Genomic DNA, 26866 nt, shown 5'->3' with positions numbered 1-26866 from the left:
AGTACATAGTAGGGGCTTAATAAATGCTTACTGACTTGACTTTTTTTGTTCTTCAGTCATTTTTCAGTGGTGTCCCCCTCTTCGTGACCCCATTTGGAGTTTCCTTAGCAGAGATACTGGAGTGGTTTGCCATTTTCTTCCCCAGCTCATTTTACAGGTAAGGAACTGAGTCAAACACAGTTAAATGACTCACCCAAAGTCACACAGCTAGTAAGTGTCTAAGGCTAGATTTGAACTCATGAAGATGAGTCTTCCGACTCCAGGCCCAGTGCTCTATCCATTGCACCACCTTGCTGTCCCTTGACTTGATTTAATTTGACCCTAACTTGGGCAGGAAGGGAGAAGAAAGTGCTGGGAAAGCTTCCCTGTTGATTCACAAAGTAATAGCTTCTTTGAATAAGAAACATCCTCAGAAGATCGTCTTATCCCAGGGTCCTTAACCTTTTTGTGTGTGTCATGGACCCCTACTCAGAATATTTTTCTATGTATAAAATATATTTTATGTATAAAATATATATTTATATAAAATATATATTATAAGATAAAATAAAGGACACCAACGCAGTTATTAAAAAAATTTTTAAGTTCATGGACTCTAGGTTAAAAATGCCTGGTAGTCCAATCCCTTCATTTTATAGAGGAAGAAACTGTGACCCATAGAGGAAAGGTCAACCTGCTTGTGACTGGCCCTGAGATCCCCATCCCACCTTCTTCTCTCCCCTCTTTAGACTTAAACAATCAAATACCACCAACTCATCCTTAATTGTAGGACCTTAAGGACTAGAGGCCTTCAAAGTCCTCTAATTCTCAGGAGAAGCATTAGCTAATTTGTCTATGTAATTACTACCTTACACTCTAGGAGGAGAGGAGGGATGCTATTTTGGGGAAACCCGGTCTCTCTATCTCTGCCCACCCCCACCCCCCATACTCCCTATCAATTTTATTCCCTTTCAGTTTGGCTGCTCATTATACATTGACCACTGGGGCTTCTTATCTTTGACACCCCATACCTTGAAAAATGCTATTATAAAAGTAAGAGTTGTCTTCTGCCCTAGAGATCACCCAGCTATTGAGAATCACAGAGATCTTAGAGACTGTGATCTGTGATCTGGTCTCCAGACAACAGGGAGGAAGAAACTTGGACCTGAGGGAGAAGGGGTTTGCCCAAAGTCCCACAATGAGTTAGCGGCAAAGTTAAGAGTTGAACTCAGGTCTCCTGACTCTCAAACCCATCCCTACTGGAGAAACTAGGTCAAAGTGAGGATGGTCATCCTCCCTGGCAACAACCTAAAAAGAAAGGAAATGCCCCCGTCCCCCTAAATATTCCTCATAGTTTTTAATTACATAGCTAAATGGGGTAGGATAGACTACTAGACTTGGAATTAGGAAAATCTGAGTTTATATCCTGCTTCAGACCCTCACTGGTTGTGTAACCCTATGCAAGTCATTCAACTATTCTCAACCTCAGTTTTCTTATCTATAAAATGGGGATAATTTTAGCATCTATCTCACAAGGTTATTATGAGATAATATACATAAAACTCTTTGCAAACCTTAAAGCACTATAGTGCATATGTATCATATTATTTTATTATTATATATTATTTATATATTAGCTGTTATTAGTACTTAATAACTTCTTATAGCTTTGCCTTCCATCATTTTCTCTCAACCTTCCTTGAAACTATTCTCCAGCATGTTTCACCTCAGAGTTAAAGGTTTTATAAATTTATTCTCCATTATATAAAATAACACCTGTCCTTTTATATAGTTCTAAACTCATCTTGTTTAGAGTTCAAAGGGAATAACCTCCTAATTGCAGAATTAGGATTTGGTGAACTAAGTCCACCATCATCCTTATCAAAATTGTATGCATCCCATCTCCATACTCCCAAACAGAATTGTTACAGGCATGTTATAAAACTTGCAATAATAATAATAGTAATAGTAATAGTAATAATATCTAGAATTTATAGAGTGCTTTCAGGTTTGCACAGTACTTTATAAATATTTCATTTTCCAAAAAAACAAAACAAAACAAACAAACAAAAGGGAGCAGCTAGGTGGCGCAGTGGATAGAGCACCGGCCTTGGAGCCAGGAGGACCTGAGTTCAAATGTGGCCTCAGACATATAATATTTCCTAGCTGTGTGACTCTGGGCAAGTCACTTAACTCCAATTGCCTCACTAAAACAAAACAATGAAACAAATATTTCACTTTCAATCAATAAACATTTATTAAGCACCTAATAAGTACCTAGACACTGTGATAAGCCTTAACTTTAAACCTCAGAGGTAGGTACTATTATTATCCCCATTTCACAGATGTGGAGATGAAGAAGACAGAGGTTACCGCCATACAGCTAGCAAGGTAGGATTTGAACTTGGGTCTTCCTAGTGCCAGGCCCAACTCTCTAATCATGGCACCACCTAACTTGCTTAATAACCTATTGGGTATATAAGGAAGAAGCACTAAAGATAGAAACAGCCAAAGTCTCGCCATTGCCTATTGAATAAAGTCCAGATTCTTTAGCCTAGCATTCAAAGTCTTTCATGATTTGGTTCCAACCTACCTTCAAATCTCGACTCATACTACTCCCACTTCAGGTGCACGACATATCAAACATTTGTTTGAGGAGCCCGGCACCCTAGCTCTGTGATCCTGAGCTGGTCACTTTCCCTAATTGAAACTAATTTTCTTCATCCGTAAAATGATGCCATTAAACAAAAATCATTTGCATATCTAAGTTTCTTTCAGTGGATCAAATGAGAAGCAACTTAAGGAAGACACAGAATGAGTGAGATTCTCCACAGTGGCCCACCCCTGGTGTCTCTGGGGTTTAAGTCTGATATGCAGGGGTCATAGGGCACAAGCTCATCCTTGGCGACCATTTGCCACGCCGGAGTTGTAACTGGCTTGAGGCAAACAAGGCTTTGCCCCAAAGCAGTGATATTGGAAGGGGTGCGGAGGTTGGAGTGGGAAAATATTCCCAGCTCGTTCCCCTTCTCAGCCAGTCATCTTATAGCCCTGAGGTCAACTGCTGGCACAACTGTACTGGGAAAGCGGATGATCCTGTCCTCACTCCAATGTGGGTAGTAGGGGGGCAGACTGTATCTGACGTCACACTTCCCTCTATGTCCCCCTATATCAACTGTTTTTGCCTTGGGTGAAAACATTCCTAGTCACAACTCTTCTTAGGATCCAGGGTCATCTGGGGGAGCCAACTCAAAATGCATCTCCCTCCAAGAAGCCTTGACTCTAGTAAGGTACAACTTCTCTATTCTTAAGGATTTCAATGGTATTTAGGCCATCTATTATTTATCTATATGTTGTTTTGATACTTCATGAACTGGGTTAATCAGTGTGGGTAATTAGTTACTCAAAGTGTGTGTATGGAGTGGGGGTGGGGGTGGGGTGAAAGGAAGATCTCTCCATTAAAGTGGACTGCGCTATTGTTTCGCCTTAATAGAGAGGTAATGTGAGTTCCTATAGCTGAAAAATGTACCACTGTGACCCACCTAGTGATAAGCCTCTCCAAACTTAGCTAGACTGGTCCATGAACCATAGAAATCCAGTCTATCACCAGGCAGAGGGCACTTTTTTGGTTTGTTTTTTGTTTTTTACCTTTCTTGTTAACAGTATTTTATTTTTTCCAATTACATATAAAGACACTTTTTAAAATTCATTTTAAATAAGATTTTGAGGTCTACATTTTTCTCCCTCCATCTTTCCCCTTCGTCTTCCCTAAGACTGTAAGTAATTTGACATAGGTTATATATGTGCAATCATGTAAAACATAGTTCCATATTAGTCATATTGTGAAAGAAGAAACAGGCTAAAAGAAAAAACCAGGAAAAAAATAAAGAAAGTGAAAATAGTATGCTTCCATATGCATTCAGACTCCATCAGTTCTTTCTCAGGATATGGATAGCATTTTCCATCATGAGTCTTTTGGAATTGTCTTGGATCATTGTATTGCTGAGAAGAGCTAAGTCAATCATAGTTGATCATTGCACAATGTTACTGTTACTGTGTACAGTGTTCTCCTGGTTCTGCTCACTTCACTTTTCATCAGTTCACGTAAGTCTTTCCAGGTTTTTCTGAAAGCATCCTATTCATCATTTCTTACAGCACAATAGTATTCCATGACATTCATATACTACAACTTGTTCAGTTATTCCCCAATTTATGGGCATTCCCTCAATTTTCAATTCTTTGCCACCACAAAAAGAGCTACTGTAAATATTTTTGTACATGTAGGTCTTTTTCCCTTTCCTTTGATCTCTTTGGGATATAGACCTAGTAGTGGTATTGCTGGATCAAAGGGCATGCACAGTTTGACTGCCTTTTGGCATAGCTCCCAATTGCTCTCCAGAACAGCAATTTGGTTGGATCCTAGTAGGATCAGTTCACAACTCCACCAACAATCAGAGGGCATTGTTTTACAAAGCAATGTTACTTTATAATTTTCTAAGGTGTTTCATGGGTTTATGTCAGAGGCCCAATAATGAAGTATACTAGGCACCTTCTGACAAAGAGGTAATGGATATAAGATGCAGAATGAGATATTTTTTGGACACAACTAATGCAGGAACTTGTTTTTTGACTATTCATATCTGTTAAAAGGGTCTTGTTTTTCCAAAGGGAAGAGAGGAAGTAGGAGGGAGAAAAAATAGATTTTTTTTTGTTCACTGAAAAAAATTTAAAATAAAAAAATTGTTTCCTGAGTATATGTATATTTTAACTCCCCAACCAGAATGTAAACTCTTTGAGGGGAGGAACTGGCTTGTAATTATTACATAACTAAATTTTCTCTCCATCCTGCCCTGCCCCTCCCCAACACACCCCAACTTAGAATCACAGAATGTTAAGAGCAGCAAGGGACCTTAGAGATCATTCAGTCCAATCTCCCTCATTTTATAGATGAAGAAATGGAAGTTCTGAGATGTTGTATGTCATCCAGATTAAAAAAAGGTAGGAAGGAGCACAGCTGAAACTGGAAAGCAGGTCTGACCTTAATCCAATGCTCTCTTCACTACAGCCTCAATGCCCAGTAAGTCTTTGTTGGATGAAAAGTCTTTGGCCCCAGAGGGCCGAATGTGACGGTAGAAGACTGTAGACCAAGGGTTCTTGACTTCTTTTGTGTCACACAACCCTTTGACAGTTTATGATTCCTTCTCAGGAGAATATTTGTAAATGCATAAAAGACGTAAGATCACAAAGGAAACAAATTCTATTGAAATGCTGTTACATATATACATACACACACACATACACATATATACATACACATATATAGATTTAGATATAAAAGATCACAGGCTCCAGGTTTAGAACTCCTGTCTAGACCCTAAAGAAAGTTTCTTCTCTGAACTAACCCCCTTCCCAGGCACAAAAATTTCTTTGTCAAGTTGTCTGCCTGACCATAAGGATGACCAGGACATTAATAAACAAGTGAGAAAGAGCGACAGAAACAGCAATTGAAATAGACAAAGCGACAGAGACATAGGAATAGAGAAGGAGACTGACATCATCAAGGATATGAAAGAGGCTATGACCAAATTGAGGGGATGGCAAGTAAGGCAACACAGTATAGTGGGACATGCACTAAAGTTGGAGTAACAAAACTTCGCACCCTCTGTCATTTAATACTATTGTGACAGTTTTTAGTATTTTGCACACCACACTTAACTCCTTTCATCTCCCTTTGTCTCCTCGTTGGTGAAATAAGGGGGTTGGACTAAATGCAGTTCTCTTCCATCTCTAGATTTGCTCATCTCATAAAATCGAAAGCATCTGGAAGAGGGGCTTGGTTTTAGGAGCAGGAAGCCTCCAGTTCTGCCACGATGGACTTGGTTTTGTACGGAGTAAGACCAAGAGAGCAAGAAGTTTAAGAACAAGGAGGGGGTTCCCAGAAAACTCACAGAAGCCCTGGCTGGCGGGCTCCCCCTGAGGCTCTGCCGGCAGACTAGGGGGCCGACTCCCTGCTCACACAAAGGGAAGGCTGCCACGCCTTTGCCAGGAAGGGGCAAAGAAACGGCCCCGAGGCGCCGTCCATCTCCACCAGAGCAAATCAAAATGATCCTAATGATTACCAAGGAAGCACTTAGCAGCAGTAATGGGCCTCCGATGACGCCTGAAGAAGAAGTGAGCCACTATCAAAGCGAGGCCATTATCAAAGAGAGGGAAGGAACTGTGTGCCGAGGGGCAGCAATGTCAAGGCAGAGATGAAGACTGGGGCTGGGGGAGGGGCATCAAGAGCAGTGTTGAGAGACAAACCCATGGTATCAGCATTTATTAGGACCATGGTCAAAAGAACCCCTGGAACACTACTTCTGGAGTCAGAAAGCCTTGGGTTGAAGTCCCAGATCTGCCACTGATTATTAACTGTGCAACCACAGGCAAATCACAGACAATCTGAGCCTCAGTTCCCTCATCTCTAAAATGGTAATGATAATAATCCTTTTGCTACCTAATCTCATAGGGCTGGTTGAGGGGAAGTATTTGATAAACCAAAGAATATCATATAAACGGGAGTCACCCTCAGGAGAGGTACTATGGTATAGTGGATAGAAAGCTGGCCTAGAAGCCAGGAAGAACTGGGGTCAAATCCCACCTCTGATAAATACTGGGAAAGTCACTTAACCTTTCAGTGCTCTAGGAAACCTAAAACCTAAAAGAAAACAAAGTGGCAGAGGAGTTGCTGACCTGCATCAGTAGAGGAATTTATCTCACCTGGGGAATCTATGGCCTCAAGGCCACTTGTGGCCTTCTAAATCCCTGGGTGGGGCCTTTTGACTGAGTCAAAGTTTTACAAAGCGAATCCTTTTAATTAAGGGCATTTGTTCTGTGCAGTTTGGATTGAGTCAAAGGCCATACTTGTGGACCGAGGGTAAAGGTAGGGAACCTGCAGCCTCGAGGCCACTGGCCCTTAATAAAAGGATTTGTTCTGTGCAGTCTGGATTCAGTCAAAGGGCCGCACTTGAGGACCTAGAGGGCCACATGTGGCCTGGAGGCTGCAGGTTCCCCACCCCGGCCCTAAACCAATACAGTCAAAAGTCCAGTCCCTATCATCCTCATCATCATGTGGGTTGCTAGGTCATTTTGAGCTAAAGAGACCATTGAGCCTGCTGTGATAAAATAAGCCAAGGCTGGGAACCTGGACCCCAAAGGCTGAGGGGAAATTAGTAATGGCCAGGGTAGAGGGCAACTGGGTTCTACCTTCTGTGTATGCCAGAGATGTCAAACAGACTGAGTCCAGATTAAAATGTAATTGGGAAATATTTAATAAAACAAACACAAATACAATAAAACGTATAATGTAATATTACATTTTGAAACTCATTCAATGTGCAGCTTACATGGATTTTGGTTGCTATTGAGTCATTTCTATCATGTCTGACTCTTTGTGATCCCATTTGGGGTTTTCTTGGCAAAGATACTGAAGACACTAAAGCCATTTCCTTTTCCAGGTCATTTTACAGATGAGGAAACTGAGGCAGACAGGGTTAAGTAACTCACCCAGGGTCACACAGCTAATAAGTGTCTGAGGCTGAATTTGAACACAGGAAGAGGAGGCTTCCTGACTCTAGGCCTAGTGCTGTATCCACTGTACCACCCAGCTGCCCCCTGTGTGGACAAGTGACCACGGCTGCTATTTGAGTTTGACATCAGTGGCGTATATCCACAGAGGCAAGAGGGGATGATGGTGGTGCAGAGGAAGGAATCAATTATAGCTTTTACCTGCCCGGTCACTTCTGAAACACTCCTCTTACGTCTTACCCATCCCTGAAACCTGGACCATCCTCCTGCCAAGCCCAGCAAGCAGCCCCCTGCCTCTTCTAGGCTGAGGTCTCCCTAGGACACTCATTCTGCATTAACAATAGCTTCGGGAATCTGCAGGCAGGGTAGCAACAGCAGCAGCCTCCAAGACACTGCTACCACCAACCATCAGGCTAAAAATAGGAGTGGGGAGGACTCCTGGAAGAAAGGGTTAGGAACTATAGCACCTGCATAGGATCAGGATTAGCTCTTATGGCAGCCAATGCAAGCTAGCTAGAGGAAAGCCCTCCAGCTCTGGCAGGGATGGAGGGTGTGGGAATCCTCATTTCCTGAAGCTCTACCTCCTGGACCACGGTAATACTGGGTGGGGCATCCTAGAAGCAGCAGGCTGGGTCACAGAGGCCGACAATCCCCTCCACCCCCAAAATCAGGGATCCTGGGCCTCCAGAGGCTGATCCATCTCTGGATTTTGCCACTCCCCGGTGCTGTAGATTGGCTTAGTGTCTCAGCAACTGTTCCTGCAAAGAGGTGGGGGCACGGGGGGCTCCCTGTTGCCTTTGCCAGTGCCTTGTGCAAAGAAGGACTGAAAATACCCAAATGATCAGAGCTAACCTCAAGCAGAGCAGCCTGGCTTTGTCCCTAATGAGCATTCCTCAAAACCCCAGGGTAACCTATCAGCAGTCACGTTGCAGGCAATGAATATGGTAAGGGACCTGTTCCCTGCCTAGCCTTCTCTTTTTCTGTCACTAGCATATTCCCCTAAAGCAAGCATCCTTAACCTATTTTGTGTCGCAGACCCCTTTAGCAGTCCGGTGAAGCCTTATGGTCAATCCCCTTCTTAGAATAATAGTTTTTAAAATGCATGAAACAAAATGCACAAGATTACAAAGGGAACCAATTATACTGAAAAAAAGATGTGATTTCTTTTTCTCATCCAACTTCATAGACACCCCTGAAATCTATCCACAGACCCCTTGGGATGTGGACCCCTGGTTAAGAATCATCCTAAAGGAAGCTGGCACACAGATGGGGAACTCACCTGCAAAACTAAGTGGGGAGTAGTTCTCTCTCCCCACCCCCAATCACACGCACATTTATCTATGGACTCACTTGCCTCTAGGAGACAAAGCATGGTTCTTGAACCACTAACAAGGCACAGTTCAGTCTGTGCTGAGTAAACAGGTAACGAGATGCTCTCTGAGAAGCCTAGTGCTGAAGGTGCCTGCCCACACTCCAAGAAGTACCAAATACCTAGACAGGTGAGATTCTACCCTGGCTTTTCTAAGATTTCCAGGAGAAGAAAACTCAATAATCCATGCCAAAGCTGAAAAGCCATCAGACAAGCCTTCCTTAAGTCTAACCTTGAGTCTCTCGATGCAGGAGCTTAAAGCTGAACCCTCTTGCTCTAAAGAAAACAGAAAGGACCAACACTAGTCACCTCCTTCTGAATGACATTTTCTCCTAGGTGAAAGGATATTAATAAATTAAAAAATAAGTCACCTCTCTGAGCATCTACTTGATAATAAAACTGGAAGTTCTTCATCACAGGGATCAACAAATCCTGCATGCCAGGGGACCAACTAATTTCTTTTTTCTTTCTTTTTTTTCCTTTTATTTGAAGGCAATCATGGTTAAGTAACTTGCCCAGGGTCACACAGCTAGTAAGTGTCTGAGGCCTGATTTACTCTTGTCCTCCCAACTCTGGTTGGTGCTCTATCTACTACGCTGCTTAGCTGCCCCTAGGTTAACTAATTTCAATGTAGTTCCCATTCATTTGGTTTAAGTGTTTTGTTTTTTTTAAAGTGTGCTGACTAAATACATATTTACTTATTACTCTACTCTCTCAATAACTTCAGAAGGAGACTACCTTGGTGGATGTAGACCTAGCCTTGAAATCAAGAAAACCTTAGTTCAAATTCCACTCACTGTCTATGTGACTCTGGGCAAGTCACTTAATCTCTGAGTGCCCCAAGCATCTACCCATGGGAGTTCTTAACCTAGCATCCATGATTTTTTTTATATTTTGATGACTGTATCAATATAATTGATTTTCTTTGTAATCAAAGGATTACAAAGGACTTTTATTTTATGCATTTTTTGGAGAACGGGTCCATGGCTTCACCAGACTGAAACAGGGGGTCCAGGGCACAAAAAGGGCTAAGGATTCCTGCTCTAAGATTGTAAGTAGGAGAGAAGATAAAGTTCCTCATCAGAAGCTCTTTATACCTATGAAATTATTGGTTCAATATCTCCTTCCCTGCCCCTTCCAACACCAAAACAAAGCAAAAAAAAAAAAAAAAACCAGACAAGCAAACAAAACCACATTTTAAAGAATCCATACTACCAGTTAACCTAGATAACAGCATGGACCCATCCACCTAGGGTTTTCTCTATGGACACACTAAACAGTCCTGTCCAGCTGAGGCTTGAGCTATTTCATTCTTTTGTATTTTCACTGCCTGGCGCAGTGCCCGACACATGATGGGTGCTTAACAAATTGTTGTTGTTCAGTTGTTTTCAGTGGTGCCCAATTCTTCGTGACCCCATATGGGAACTTCTTGTCAAAAGATATTGGAGTGATATGCCATTTCCTTCTCCAACTCATTTTACAGATAAGGAAACTGAGGCAAACAAGGTTCATTGACTTGCCCTGGGTCACACAGCTAGTAAGCGTCTGAGGCCCGATTTGAACTCAGGAAGATGAATCTTCCTGACTTCAGGCCCAGAACTCTATCCACTGTGCCATCTAGCTTCCCACTTAATAAATAATTATTGATTAATTGAATACCAAAGGTTCTACCCACATACAGATGGCACAGTAGTACCCAGATGTGGTCTTTGACCCTTTCTGATCCTTCCATATACCTCCAGTGATCCTAATTTGGGTCTGGACCTGGACTTCTTAAGCACCTGCTATGTGCTAGCCAGAGGTGGGGAACCTGCGGCCTCGAGGCCATATATGGCCCTCTAAGTCCTCAAGTACGGCCCTTTGACTGAATCCAAAAGTTTGAATCCAGTAATTCCTCTTTTTGTCATCTTTTCTTCCCCATTAGAATGTAAGCTCCTTTAGGAAGGCACTGTCTTTTCCTCTCTTAGGGGCAATATCAGAGGGAAATCGCTAAGATTAAGGGGATCTAAGAAAGTGACTTCAGTCGAGAGGTGACTAGAAAAGAAGCCAGGGAAGCCAGGAAGAGAGATGAGGAGGGAGAGAGGTGAAGGCAAAGGCCATCTGTATATGAGTGTGGACAGATTGTAAGAAGGCCAGTGTCTCTGGATGGCAGAGTACACAGAGGGGATTATTAATTATTAATGAAACCATTTGTTTTTGCTTTCACAGGCCAAATAGTCCAACCCACACAGAGGAGGAAACTGAGGGTCAAAGAGGTTAAGTGATCACCTAAGGTCAGACAGATAATAAGCATCAAAGGCAGGATTTGGACCAAGGTCATCATCTGAGGCCTGAACCAGTATGAGTTGAGCTTGAGAGTCAAGGCAAATGTGTTGAACCCTGGTTTAGCAAATCTCCTTAGTTGGGGCTCATATAGGGCCCTGGAAGGGACAGAAAAAAGACAAGGATGCCACTCTATGAGAACCTCCCACACCCCATATCCCACCCAACCAATAAACTTGAGTTCGAAGGCCAGACATTTTCATAGCTCCCACAGAGCTGAGCACTGCACCTGGCACAGAATAGGTGCTTTGGATGTGTTGAATGAGAGAAGGAGGGAGGGCCAGGGCAAGAGCTCACCTGCAGACCAGAGTAGCGATAATGACACACCAGGCCGTACAGCAGCAATCAGCATCAAGATGTTCCTCACTTTTCCGATGGCGACAGCACAGCCAGAAGGAGTAGAAGAGGAGGAAGAGGAGGTCCAGAGCCAGGCAAGATACAGCTACGCTACCCAGCAGCAATAAGGCCTATGGAGAGAGAGAGATGGGAGATGTTATAAAATCATTAGTCATCCAGGCCAACCTTTGGATTTTACAAATGTGGAAAAGGGGACTCAAAAGAGGTTAAGTGATTTGTTCCTGGTCACATAGTAAGCACATTTGTGCTTGGAACATAGTAGGCGCTTAATAACTACACTATACCACATTGTTTCTAAATGTTTGTACACTTAGGGAAAGGGACAAGCTGGAGGATAATATCCTCCTCACCCCCAAGTCACTAATGAACTCAGTGATAGAGGTGAGAGCTAAGAAGAAAGAAAATAGCAGGAGGGAGAGAAGGAGAGCAGGTTGGCACAGAGCTGATGGCTTAGTGGTTTAGATACAAACAGCCTGCCCCACTGGCCTACTTCCTTCAAAGAAGGACGCCAAGAGCAAACCAATAATTAATATTGAACACACAGGCAGCTCTGCCTATGTGCAAAGTGCTTAAGAATCGTTAATTAATCCAACTCCGGGCCATCTGCAAATGAACCCCTCCTTCCTACTGCCAGATAGTCCCTCCTCCCTCCAACGGAACTATGAGTGTCTGGGGAAACCTAGCATTCCACAGAGAAATGAAATGATATAAATAAAACTAGCTTCCTGAAAAGCTGCCATATTGTTTTCCCACCTTCCTTAACAGTTTTTTCAGTGATCTCAGTGCCACTGGCAGGCCCAAGGTATTGAGGGGAGAAGGGGAGGCAGATAGGTGGAGTGGGGATTAAGGAAGAAAAAGGAGAGAGAAAAAAGAAAGGAAGTGAGATGAGGGAGGGAAAGAGAAGACATACAGGTAAGAGAGACAGAAACAGAAAGTGGGACAGAAGGACAGAGAGACGGAGGGAGGAAGAGAGCAATAGAGAGATAGGCAGAGGGAGAAAGACAAACAGAAAGAGAAGAAATAAAGGAAGAAAGCATTCAGGGAACCACTGACCCACTGCCTACCTCTATATTGCCTGTCTCCCTAATCTCTAACACCCCTTCTCTCACTAGGTGCTTAGTTTATTTCACATTAATTTGCAATGCCATATCATGGCATGGAGGGTACTCACTGGGTTCCTAAAGGCTATGGCCAGTGGGACACAAACCCTAACAGGTCTTATCAGGTTGCAACTTCGTTCAGGTATGAGCTTGGTGGCAGACTGTATGTCATCTGTGGCAGAGATGAGTACAAAGAAAGTCACTCTCAGAAGGCTGGCCACAGGATCACTCAGAAAGACTGTCTTTAGTATACTTAAGTATAAGGTGTGGAGAAGGGATTTGCATGGATGGAGAAGGAACCCATGCCAAAGAAATCATGGTTCTTTGGTATAATGATATATTTCCAAGTAGCTTTGTGCTGGGTACAGAACCCTGCTACCATTCTTTTTTCTAGGTTGTCTCCTCTCCACCCCTTCACTTCCTTGGGAATTCCCTTCCTTTTTCCAAGTGAATCCTGGAGTTGATTTCAATTCCCCTTTCCTTTGTGAAACATCTAGGGAGGAGCATTGGGGCAACAGGAGCAGATCAGGGGCTATGCTATTGAGGGTGGTACGTGCCTCTGTGTAATTCCCTCTCTATGGCACCTAGCACAAGGTCACACGCATAGGGCCTTAGTAATATTTCCTGCTGATGATGAAGTTTACAAGACAAAGCGTTTGCCTTCCCACTTTAGCACCGATCACACCAGCCCTGGGGGATCCAGCCCTCCAAACACAAGAGGAATGGGCGACAACTCCTATCAAAACTCAAATGCTTTGTTTCTCCAAAACTCATCACTCACCCTTCCTAATCCCCAGTTCCTCTAACTAAGACGGGAATCCATCCGACATCCAGACAATGATTCTGATCTCAAATGCTGCCTACCCCGTTAACCACAAAAAAATAACAATGAATCACCAAAGTTAAGAAGTAGGACACTCCCACAGAGCTTGTGAAAGCCCATTGTAAGGATGTCTCATAGTAAAAGCTTGGGAAAGACTCAGCTTTTCCATTGGCTCCCATTCCAGAGTTCGCTGTTTTCCTACAACTGCCAAAAAAGATTTTCCTAAGGCATAGGTCTAACCATGTCTCACCCCCTACTCAATAAATTCCAATAGCTCCCTATTACCACCAGGATCAGATAGAAAGTCCTTTGGCATATACACAATTTACACAAGTGCTTTATAACCTGAGGCCTTACTACCTTTCTGGGTTCACATTTTGCTCTCCCTCAATTACTGTGGAAGGGAGAAGTAATATCTATACTAAAGGCAATTTTGGAAACTCTGCTAGGAGTTTTGAGTTTCCCTGAGAAGTCTCAGGCTCCCTTTCTCCGGCTGGCAGATTTTAAAGAGGGCTGGTACAGGATGGCTAATTTCTGTACAAAGAATTAACCCCATCTCCCATCTCCCCCAATTACTCCACAGCCCAGCCATCCTGGACTATTTGTTGTTTCTTGTACGAGACCCTCCCATCATCCATTTCCATGTCTTTTCACTGGCTTCCCCCACTACCCCACTCGGCTGGCCTTTTAGAAGCCCAGGCTTCCTTCAAGACTCAGCTCCCAAAATACCTTCCAGAAGCAGTAGGTTTTTTTCTGTCCCCTCATCTGCTACGGCCTTCCTCACTAAGGCTGCATTCCACCTACTTTATATGGATCCAGTATACTCCTCTTTTTTGTCATCTTTTCTCCCCCATTAGAATGTAAGCTCCTTAAGGGAAGGCACTGTTTTTGCCTCTCTTTGTAGCCCTAGAACTTAGCATACTACCTGGCACATAGTTAATACTTTAAAAATGCTTGTTAATTCTTTGTACAGGATTAGCCATCCTATACCAGCCCTCTTTAAAACCCGCCAGCCTGAGAAAGGGAGTCTGAGACTTATCAGGGAAACTCAAAACTGCTAGCAGAGTTTCCAAAATTGCCTTTATTACAGATATCACTTCACCCTTCTACAAGAGGGGAAACCTCATGTTATAGCCAACTCCTAGGGAGACGCCTCCATATTACAGAAGGAACACAATCCCTGCTACCCGAGGTCCTTCTCCCCTCAGATAATATTGGAAGGGTAGAACTAGTAGGCTTCTCTCATTATCCAGGAGTGCTAGGGAGTCAGTGTCCTTCCCAAATTTGCTGGACCATGAAGTCATCACATTTAGTGAACATGTACAAAGCATTGTGCTGGTTGCTCAGATATAAAGAGGTATAAGATAATGAATGAACCATGCTCTAAGAGACTTACAATCTGAGAAAGGACTTTTTCCATGCTAGCTGCCAAATGGGTGCTTCAGACAATACATCCTGGAGATTAAAGAGTAACGCTGGCAAAGCTCACCAGGGTCTCCAATGACAGGGCTAATCCTGTGATGGTACATGCTGGCCCCAAACCAGAATCACTTTCAGTATGATGCAGGAATACCTCCCCTATCACATTCACCAACCTGCTTCTTAAACTTAGCCTCTGGCTACATCCTAACTAGTCAGTGCTTTGAGGGATAAGGGTTATTAAAGTGGTGTCTCGGGGATTTTTTTTTTCCTAATTGGGGCAGTAAGGAGAGTAAAAAACAAACAAACAAACAAACAAAAACCAGACCACTTGATAACAAAGACTTTCTTTAAAGTTAGAAAAGACAGCCTAGGACACCACCGCACTATAAAGTACCACTTTAAGTAATTAAGATTAGATAAATCACTCAGCCACAAACAAGGTCTTGGCTCAAATCACACCAACCCTTTACAATCAGTCAAAGGAGCTCTGCTGACTCCAGCTTCCCCACGCTGGCAGGACCACGTTATTCCCTAAGCAGGCAGAAGGCCTGACTTCTGGGAAAGATAATCTTTCTAAGTCTGGCTTTAGATTAGAAAATAGAAGATGGGAAGTCTAATGGAGGAACGGGAGAAGGAGGGAAATAAGCATTTCTATAGCATGTGCTATGTGCCAGGTAAATGTGCTAAGTGCTTTACAAATGTTATCTCCTTTGATCCTCACAGCAACTCGGTAAAGTAGGTACTGTTATCAACCCCATTTTACAGTTGGAGAAACTGAGGCAAACAGAGGTTAAGTGACTTGCCCAGGGTCACACAGCTAGTAAGTGTAGCCATATATAATGACTAGAAGAAAAGGCAAGGGAAAAGTGGAGCTAAGAAAAAGGGACAGACAGCCCCATTCTAGATGCTGGAGTTTCTTAGCTAAGGAGGAAATCTCTTCATCAGCTAAATGTATATCTTGGAGTCCCTCTGACTCTCCCCTCCAAAGGCTCTTTGTTCAGACTGAGCCTCCATTTACTAGTGCTGCCAATCACTCCCCAGAATTACTAGAGATAGGGGCTGACCTCAATACATTCATCTTGAATAAATAAGAATTGGGTAAATTAATCTTCCCATACACTCTGCTTTTTGCCTCCAAGATTCATATCTACCCACAAGGTTGTGAAAGTTTGCTTTTTGAAAAAAAAATGTTGTGGGAATGGTTACTAGTAAAAGGTATTTCAAATGGTAACTCCTGAAGAAGAAAAACCATCTTCCAGGGACAAGTCTACTTCCACCCTCACACATTAAGTATTTACTTCACTTTGCAACAGTTCATATAAGTCTTCCCATGCTTCTCTAAATTCTTCACAATCATCTTTATCTTAGAGCAAAATGATAATCTGTCATGAAGGTACCATAATTTGTTGAACCATTTCCACCACGTATTTCCTTTGTTTAGAAGATATTGTGATAGTTCTTGTTTTTACATCATTTGATCTCCTAACATAGCACTTTTCCCCAACTCAGTGAACCATACAACAAAAAAAGAAAGGAGCAGGAAAAAAGCAGTTCAGCAAAACTAACCAACATATCAACCAAGCTGGATAGTATATGCAATGTTTTACACATCTATAGTCCCCTGCCTTTGCAAAGAAGGAAGGTGAATTTTCTCATCTCTTCTTTGGGGACAAACTTGGTTATAATTCTTAGGCTCAAAGATCACTGCAAATGGCAACTGCAGCCATGAAATTAAAAGACACTTGCCCCTTGGAAGGAAAGCTATGACAAATCTGAACGGCATACTAAAAAACAGAGACATCACCTTTCCACAAAGGTCTATACAGTCAAAGTTATGGTTTTTCCACTAGCAACATATGGCTGTGAAAGCTGGACTATGAGGAAAGCTGAGTGGCACAGAAACAATGTTTTTGAATTGTGGTGTTGGGGAAGACTTTTGAGAGTCCCTTGAAGATAGAATCAGTCAACTTAAAGAAGGTATACTTAATACTTAAAGAAAATCACAAGGAGATCAAGTAAGTCAATACTTAAAGAAAATAATTCAGACTATTCACTGGAAGGTCAAATACTGAGGTTGAAGCTTAACTACTTTGATCATATAATGAGAAGACAGGACTCACTGGAAAAGATCCTGACGTTGGGAAAGATTGAAGTTGAAAAGAAAAGGGGATGGCAGAAATGAGATGGATAGATGGTGTCATGGACACAATGAACATGAATTTGGACAGACTTTCAGAGATAGTTGAGGGTAGAAGAGGCTGGTGTGCTACGGTCCATGGGGTCACAAAACATTAAACACAACTGAATGACTCAACAACAACAAATTGGTTATCATAATTACACAGTTCTCAGATTTTTTTTGTTTTTTCCATTTACATTGTAGTCATTATGCATACTGTTTTCTTGGTTCTAGTCACTTTACTGTATATCAATTCATTAGTCTTCTCATGTTCTTCTGAATTCTTCATATTCATCACTTTTTATAGCACACCAAAATTCCATTTCATTCATGTTCCACAATTTTTTAGACATTTCCCCAATTGATAGGCACCTACTTTGTTTCCAGCTCTTTGCTATCAGGGAAAGTTTGGCTATCAATATTTTGGTGTAAATGGAACCAACCTATCTTTCTGGCTTTTTTTTTCCTTCTTGATATACTCAGGTGTGGGATCTCTGGGTCAAAGAGTATGGACACCATCCTACATTTTCAAGGGAGGAAGAGTTGTTGGGGACCTTCTACATGTGATCTTACAGATCCACTATATCTCTGGAAGGCAAAACAAATAATATGACTATTCATCTCACTGGGAACCAACAAATAGATGGAGAGCCAAGATGATGGCTTGCAGATGAAAGTCCAACTTTCCAGAAGTTTGCTAAGACGAAACAGCCAGATTTGGACAAGGACCAGATTTGATACAACCAGACAGTTATTTTATTCCGCAACATTAACTCTCTGAGGCCTCAGGGTTCTCAGGACTTAAGCAAACAGCCCCCACCCCTCTCCTTTCCCTCCAGGGGCCTCTGGGTCACTGAAATATGTCAATCAGGATTCAGTTCTCAAAATGTTCCTATGGACCCCTGAAGGGTACCAAAAGGACACAGCACTGGAAACCCATGGAGAGGAACAGAGACCATCTCACAGCCCTGAGTAAACTATGTTCCTTTTCCTGCCTTCATGAAAGATACAAGTGGTCCCCCATTTGTGGAGTATATTCTCTCTCCACCTCACATCTGCCTTGTAGAACCCCCAAGTTTCCTTAAAGGCATAACCACCTCCTAAACAGGGTCTTGCCTGATTGCACCTCCCCCCACCCTCCACCCCCAGGTAGTAACACTTTCTCTTTATGGAAATTGCTTGGTTTAGGTTGTCTATTGATTTCCTTAGGGCACGTTGTACACAAAAGAGAATGTAAGAGGCAGGAGCCCCTCCACTGTTGGGTTGAGTTTTTTCCTCTAACCTAACATGTAGCTTTGTGCAAAGTAGGTGTTTGACAAATGCTTGTTAAATTAAATTGAATAGCTCTGGTTTCTGTAATCATTTGAAGGTAGCCATTGACTACAATGGAAAAGATGGGGCTGTAGCCTTTTACTTCCTACTCAGGCTTCTTATCCTACCTGCTACCTGCTGCCTCTCTCAAAGGCATCATCAACATTATTATTCAATTCTTGAATGATCTTCAATTAAATAATTAGTGTGGAAACTTTCTCCACCTAGATCTATAGCTTAGGCCGTGGTCTTTTTTTTTTCTTTTTAATGACGGTTGTGGCAAACATATATAATATATATATATGAATAAAAAACCATGAACCATGTCAATTGATTAATAGATGAGAGAGAATGTAAGCTCTTTGAAAGCAGGAATGATTTCATTTTTGTATTTATATCCCAACCTTCTCCCTCTCCACCCCCACCACTCCCACCACAATGCCTGACATACAGAAGGTACTTATCAAACGCTTGATTAATTATTTATACCCTTCCACCAATTTGCCTTCAGATAAAAAAAAACATATAGGCATCTATGACTAGCCTAGTACTCAAAGCCTCTCCAGCTCGGTAAAACATCTAGGGTAGGGGTTCTTAGCCTGGGGTCTGTGAATTTGTTTTTTGTTTTTAGTAGTAGTAGTGGTAGTAGTAGTAGTGGTAGTGGTAGTGGTAGTGATAGTGGTAGTGGTAGTGGTAGTGGTATTGGTCGTGGTGGTGGTGGTGGTAGTAGTGGTAGTAGTAGTAGTAGTGGTAAGGAGCTAGGTGGTATAGTGGATAGAATGCTGGATATGAAGTCAAGAAGACCTGAGATCAACCTGTTTCTCAGGGTGGCAGCTAGGTGGCAAAGTGGAAAGAGTGCCATGCCAGCAGTCAGAAAGATTCATCTTCCTGAGTTCAAATCTGGCCTTAGATACTTACTAGCTATGTGACTGTGGGCAAGCCACTTAACTGCTATCTGCCTCAGTTTCCTTATCTGTAAAATGAGGATAATAATAATACCTATCTCTCAGGGTGGCAGCTAGGTGGCAAAGTAGAAAGAGTATCATGCCTGCAGTCAGAAAGATTCATCCTCCTTAGTTCAAATACGGCCACAGACATTTACTAGCTGTGTAACTCTTAAATCACTTAACCTTGTTTGCCTCAGTTTCCTCATCTGTAAAATGAGCTGGAGAAGGAAATGGCGAACCATTCCAGTATCTTTGCCAAGAAAATCACAAATTGGGCCACAAAGAGTCAGACATGACTGAAAAATGACTGAACCTTCTCTCAGAATTGTTGTGAGGGTGAATATAATATTTGTAAAGAGATTTGCAGACCTTAAAGCACTATGTAAATGATAACTATTATTATTTTTTCTAAATATTTGAAAACTGTATTTCAGTATAATTGGTTTCCTTTGTGATCCAGTGAATTTTATTTTATGTATATAAAAACATTCTGGGAAGGTTTCACCAGACTGTCAAAGGGGACCAGGCCACAAAAAGGGTTTAAGAACCCCTGCTATTTCCCATTAATCTAGTTATCTGGTGCTTCCATTGAGAGTACTTTCTGGAGACCAGAACCTAGAGCTCCGTCATGCACTATTCCTCACATTGGCTAAATTTCCAGGAGAGAGTGGTGATCAGAGGTGCTGAGAGAGCCAACCTGTGGTTTGTGGGGCTCTGGATCTGAGAGCAGAGATTCCTGACACAGAAAACAGGATTCCATTTGCCCAGGAAATTGTCTTTGTCCTCCAAGACATAGCCTGGAGGTCCTTGGACACATTTAGAAAAACTGTAGAGGAAGAATTTGCAAGAGGTTCCCACTGTTTTCATGTCATAACTGCCTCAAGGGATAGGAAAAGGGCCCAAAGGAGTGGGTGTTCAAGAACACCATGAAGGGAGGTTCCTGAAATAGGAATCACACCATGTGGAAACTGACATGGACAAATGAGGCCACAGTCAGGTTATGAGATAACATAGCTGTGTAGACCAATGGTATAAGATTTTCCTGATTGTCATCTAATTTCAATTCAATTCAATAAACACTTATGAAGCCTTAAAAAAAAAAAATCCTGCTACAGTGACAAAGACCTTTAGAACTCAGAGTCAAGTCCATGCCACAGTCAAGCATCAAAGTAGGACTTTAGTGGAAGATATCAATACCAATAATAATCAATCAATTATCAATAATAATAGTATTTTTATTGTTAATGTTATAATGAATAAGTACCATCAGCTTGCATTTTAAAGGAGCATTTTCAAAGTGGCTTCCTATCCATGACCTCATTTGAGTGTCACAACATCCCCAGAGATCCACAGAGCAGACTTAATCATGCCATTTGACATGTGAGAAAACTGAGGCCCAGAAAAGTGACCTGACTTGCCAGGGAATCATGTAGCAAGCTAGTAAATGGAATGAGTCCCACCTCCTGACTCCTTGCTTACGTCCTATCCCACACCATCTGTCACAGAGATTGGAATATACACCATCAAGAGAAGGGAGCCAGTGACAGAGGAAATGAATCACAGAAAGTCAGATTGAGTCCAAACCCCTCTCTCATTTTTTTTTTAAACCAGAACTGTGATTTCATTGGTATAAGAAAGGGAACTTGGGTGAAGAACCACCCTCTGTCAATACAGTTCCGCATCTGTTCCACAAATCACGATCTTGAGAGTTGCCTGGGACGCTGAGATGTTATATTGTTTGCCTTGGGTCTCGTACCAAGTATCAGTCCAAGGTGGGACTTCAACTCTGGTCTTCTTGACTCCAGAGGCCAGCTCTCTAGTGCCCCAGGCTGCTTCTTTCCCTCCTTCATTTTATGGAGGAGGAAACTGAAACCCAGAGTAGTGCTACAATAATTCTGGTCCTCCATCTCCAACCAAAGCTCAGGGTCATTCCCCTACCCCCACCTCAGGGACCTCAGGTTCCAAAAGGTGATCTGTCACTTTATCTTGGCAAGAACCAGTCCACCAATGCTCATCCTTGGTGCGTAGTGCAGTGCCTGGCATATAGCTGTCACTTATTCATTATAAGTACTTGGATACTTAATTATAATTATACTTACATTATAAATATTTAAATACTTATCCATTTATTCATTCATAGAGGCAAAGTTCAATTCAATTCAATAAACATTTATTAAGTGCCTACTATGTGCTAGTAACTGGCAAGACTGAGGACTAAACTCAGTTCTAAATCCAAATCCAGGGCACCTGCTATGCCACCCTTCCTCAACAGGTCCTTAAAGCTTTTCTTCTCCTTCAAAGAAGTGTCTGACTTCCCCCCTTCTCTATTACCCTACTTTACCCTTTTCCCTCCCCACCCCAAAATTCACCTTCTTCTAGCACCTAGGTCCCTCTCCTCCTCCCATGATCAGCTTGGGAGCTCTGCCTGCCCCTTGTTTTTCCCTGTTCCCAGACACGAAGGGTAGTTCGTCCCATGTGCTGGCATGGGGGACAGTCAACTCCTGCCAATGAGCAGCTGCTCACCGGAAGGCAGAGCAGCTGGGTCTAGGAGGATGGCTAAAGGCCCAAAAGTAAGGGACCCTTTGCCTTTAGAAAGCCAGACCCTTCAGGAATCCCTGGAAAGCAGCAAGAGGCATGACTTATTTCAAAGGCTCGTTTCCTCTGCCAGCCTCAAGGGAAGGCAGTCACTGTCCGGCAGTTAGCCATTTTCATTTCCTTTACAACTGGCCCTGGGGTGGGGAAGGAGAGGTGAAGGAACAGCTGACCACTATGGTGGTCAAACACCAGCTTTTCAAAATTAGATGAGGTCCTACCTTCTTGAGTACCACTATGAGGGGGCAAAACCACATCCCCTGCTCCCTTCCTATGCATTCCCCCATCTGCCTCCCTCCCCACCATTCCCCTCTTTGACATTTCCCAGTGATCTGTTCCTTCTTTCTGTGCAATCAAAGCCCATTAGTTAAGAAGAAAACAGATTGATGGAGTTGTTTTTGTTCTGTTGGGCCCCGCACATCACAACCAGAAAGGCAGGTGGAAGATGTCAACTGGAAGATTCTGGTTCATGTAGGGGAAAAATACACACACACACACACACACACAAACACACACACACACACACACCACACACACACACAACACTTTCCCCAAAATTAAGTGGAACAGACAGACTGCTGCGGGATGTAGCAAGTTCTTCATCCCTGGAGGCCTTCAATCAAAGATTAGATGTTGTGAAGGGTATTTCTATTAAGGAATGGATTTAAATGAGACGACTTTTGAAGTCACAAAAAGAAGTTAAGAACTAGAAGTACAATGAGTTTCTCAGCTAGGTGAGGGGAGAAGATAAGAGAGGGAATTTTAGAGAGGTAGGTAAAATAAGGTATAAGAGGGTAAGGGGAAAAGATAGGGCAGTAAGAATAGGGTAAAAAGAGAGGCTGAAAAGGAAAATAGTGAATAAAAATAAGATGGAGGGAAATTCACAAATAGTAATTAGAACTCTGTCAAATCTATAAGGAGGAGTCATTCCCCAATTGATAAATGGTCAAAGGCTATGAACAGGCAGTTTTCCAATGCAGAAATCAAAACCATTTATAGTCATATATTAAAAAAATGCTCTAAATCACTATTGATCAGAGAAATGCAGATTAAAATAACCTTAAGATACCATTTTACACCTACCAGATGGGCTAAAATGATAGAAAGGGAAAGTGATAAATGTTGCAGGGGATATGGAAAAAATTGGGACACTAATTCATTGTTGGTGGAATTGTAAAATGATCCAAACATTTTGGAGAGCCATCTGGAATTATGCCCAAAGGGTTATTAAAATACCTATATCTGTTGGGCATAATAACAGAATATTGTATATAGTAACAGCAAGAGCAACTTTGAGCAAATAAGTTATTTTGTCTATTATAAATACCCAAATTAACTACAAAGGACATATGAAGAAAGATGCTATCTGCATCCAGAGAAAGAACTTATAAAAAGAAGTATGTATAGAATAATTTTACACATATGTACCTATTTGGGTCTAATGATAGCCATCTCTAGGGTGGGAGGGGGGAGGGAAGAAAAAAGAGAAAAAAAATTACAAGATAATTTTGTTGTATATTTATTTGAAAGAAATAGCAAGTTGTGCATAGTAGATTTGCAGTTTCATGTACAATCATCTTTTTTATTGTACTGTTATGGAAATGCTTGTTTTATTCCATAAATTAAAAATAAAAAAACAAAAAACCCCAATTCAACATAAATTTAATTTTTTGTTGTTTAGTCACTTCAGTCTCTTTGTTGAGTCAAACATACTAGAGTGGCTTGCCATTTCCTTCTCCAGCTCATTTTATAGATGAGGAAACTGAGGCAAATGACTTGCCCAGGGTCACACAGCTAGTAAGTGTCTGAGGATGAATTTGAACTTATGGGGATGAGTTTTCCTGACACCAGGCCTGGCACTCTATCCACTGTGCTACCTAGCTGCCCTAAGGAGATGTGGGAAAGGATTATTAAAGAAGGTGGGACTTTAGTTAAAACTTGAAGGAAGCCAGGGAAGCCAGGAGGCTGTGGCAATGAGGGAAAGCATGCCAGACACTATGCTAAATGCTGGAGATACAAAGAAAAGGGTGGGACAGACCTTGCCTCCAGCAGCTCGCATTCTAATGGCGGACTCAACATGCAAACAATTATGTAAATACAAGATATATACAGAGTAAATTGGAGAAAAATTCAAACTTCAAAATGTCTTCTGTTACAGGTATATCTCAGAGCACGTTTAGGCATTTTTCTCTCAAGCAAGACAATGCTTGAATTTAGATTAATGCTAAACCAATAAACATTGTTTCTGGCAGACTTGTGCCTTTAACAGAGAGTACAGTATTGGTATTTTTTTTTCTTTGATACATCCAAAACCATCTCTGAACAGAAATCCCCTCTATGACATCCCCAATGAGTGGTCAATCAACTTCTACTGGAAATACTTTAGTCCTGGGCTACTCCCATTCTGTAGTAGTCCATTCTGCTTTTCGACTACTTATTGTTGGGAATTGGAGGGCAGGTGGGTGGCATAGTGGATGGAGTGCCAGGCTTGGAGTCAGGAAGACTCATCATTGTGAGTTCAAATCTGGCCTCAGCCACTTACCCCCTGTGTGACACTGCGCAAGTCACTTAGCCCTGTTTGCCTCAGTTTCCTCATCTGTAAAAATGAGCTAGAGAAGGAAACAGCAAACCACTCCAGTATCTTTGCCAAGAAAACACTAAATGAGGTCACAGAGAGTCAGACAGGACTGAAAAACAACTGAATAAAAATCGTTGGGAAATATTTTTGCATCAAGTCAAAATTTGCTTCTCTCCAGATCCCACCCATTTCTCCCAGTTCTTCCCTCTGGAGCCAAATAGAATAAGTGTAATCTCTCTTCCATGTGATAATTCTTCAAATACTTAAAGAAAGCTATCATGTTCCCCCTCTCCCGTCTTCTCTTCTCCAAGATAACTCCCTAGTCCTTTTAACCAATTCTCACATGGTCTGGTTTAAAATCCCCTCACTATCTTAGCTGCCTCCACTCTGGAATTACTGTGCTTTGTTAATGTCTTTCCCAAAATGTGGTACCCATAATTTAACACAATACTACTACTCTTTAAATGGAGTCAAGACATAAATAGGGCAGTCAAGGACAGAAAACAACTTTTGCCACCCCCCAGGATCAGATCTGTAGTAGTCAGCTAGTGACTGAGAGAACAGAAGTCTAGTGGGGCAAAAAAAAATCTGACTTCATTTTCTGCTGACTTTACAAAATCCAGAAAGAGTAGTAGCAACAAATTAGAACTAGCCCAGGAAATGTGAAGCCAGGAAGAGAGTCTGTTAAAGAAAAATCAAAAGGTCTTCCTGTTTTCAAGCTTAAGATAAACTATGTTCCCTTCTTGGGATGTACCAAATTTTCACTGTCCAGATGACTTCCTGAAACCATTCAGGGATGACCCTAAGTCTGGTCCCCCAGACTATTAATAACTCCCAGCTGTGCTACCCTGGCTCTTCTCTCTTCAGTACTTCTCCTCCCACCCCTTGTCCTCATATCCCCTTCTTTGGGGATAGATAGGAGGAGAGGGGAGTTCAGGGGAAGGATACTCGAACTGAGTAATAGCCAAGGGAAAATCATCAGCATAGAACTACTACAGTCATACCATTCATACTTGTGGCAGTGATCTTGAAGCTAACCACCATTTTAGTTTTGGAGATATGGGTCCAACTAGGTCACTGTAGTGTCCAATGGGGATTTAAGATGGCAGGACCCAAAAGAATCCTTTTGCAATACCAGAGGTCTTAGATTTGCCTAGTCATTCAACAGGTCCAAAGGATCATTTGCCTCATTGTTCATCAAACACATTTACACACACACAGACACACACAGACACAATTTTTCCTAGAGGGAAATAAAACCATTATTGTGGCAACATTGTTAAATAATCCTCAGAACTGAGGATTTTAAGGTAAAATAAAAATCTATGGTAGAAAATCCTATGGCAAAAATCTCTTTAGTTGGAGGGACATTTGGGGACTCAGTCTGGCCACACCCAAAGGGTCCTTGGATTCAATCACTGACAGAGCAATGGAACTCTCAATCACGAGGGCCACATAGAGAGAGCCGGGTCAGGAAACTAGACACGAGAACTGATACACATTGCTCCACTGGGGGAGGTGGGGAAAAGATTACTGAAGAGTTCAGATTTCCTCTTAAACAGAAACCTTGAGATTGAGCTACCTCTCAACCAATATACCTAATTTAAGTAAGACCTTCCCAAAAAAGACAACCACAACCTTTTAACCTTCTTCTTGAGAACAGCCACAAATCTAGCCTGGGCTACAAGAAAATATTCAAACATGAGGTAAAAAAATTGGGAAAGAGAAAAAAGACTTAGACAAAATAAAGGTAAAGATTGGACCTGTGGTTTCATTAGTATAGGGAACACACAGGTGAAGAAATGCCCTCTATCAATGTAGGTCAGCACGTTCTTAGACACTTACAGCCCTGGACGGTTGCCTAGAGCAACGTTAAGTAAGTACTCAGTATACCACAAGCAGCACTTGAATACAGATTGAAGTATATTTCTTAGTGGCTTTGAGGTCACCTCTCTAGCCACTATACCATCTAGCCTCTCACTAAGAAATTTTGCCAAATCAAAGTAACAAAACATTTTGATTTTCTTTGTTTTTTTTTCATGATATTTAGTACAGGCACGTAAGAAAAAGATTTTTGTGGTATAAATGCATAGTCATAAGGACTAGAAGAGAATTTAATAAGCTATTGATAAGCTGACACATCTTGGTTTAAGTATGTCTACCTTCTGTTGTAAGTTACTTTGACTTTAACCATCGATTTGATTTTTTTTCTGTAAAGTTATTTAAGTTTATGATCTGATGAAAAAAGAGGAAAAGAGATACCACATCTTCAGGGGAAAGAGTGATGCAGTTTAGAAATCTATCTTACCCTACAGGAAAGTAGA

At 41.9% G+C, this 26866-nt stretch overlaps 1 protein-coding gene across 1 annotated transcript in view; it reads right to left on the bottom strand.

Annotated features, from left to right (window-relative positions):
- Positions 1-26866, bottom strand: part of TTYH3 (tweety family member 3) — a 185932-nt gene that overhangs the window by 65376 nt on the left and 93690 nt on the right. Inside the window, exon 2 of the mRNA XM_027874545.1 lies at positions 11531-11700. Coding sequence (XP_027730346.1) covers positions 11531-11700 — 170 coding nt within the window. The remainder of the gene's footprint in view (positions 1-11530; positions 11701-26866) is intronic.

The sequence above is a fragment of the Vombatus ursinus genome, unplaced genomic scaffold (genome assembly GCF_900497805.2).
Source record: "Vombatus ursinus unplaced genomic scaffold, bare-nosed wombat genome assembly UNPS02014807.1, whole genome shotgun sequence".
Classification (NCBI taxonomy): domain Eukaryota; kingdom Metazoa; phylum Chordata; class Mammalia; order Diprotodontia; family Vombatidae; genus Vombatus; species Vombatus ursinus.
Note: the sequence above shows the minus strand (reverse complement) of the source record. Positions and strands in the feature narration are given on the sequence as shown.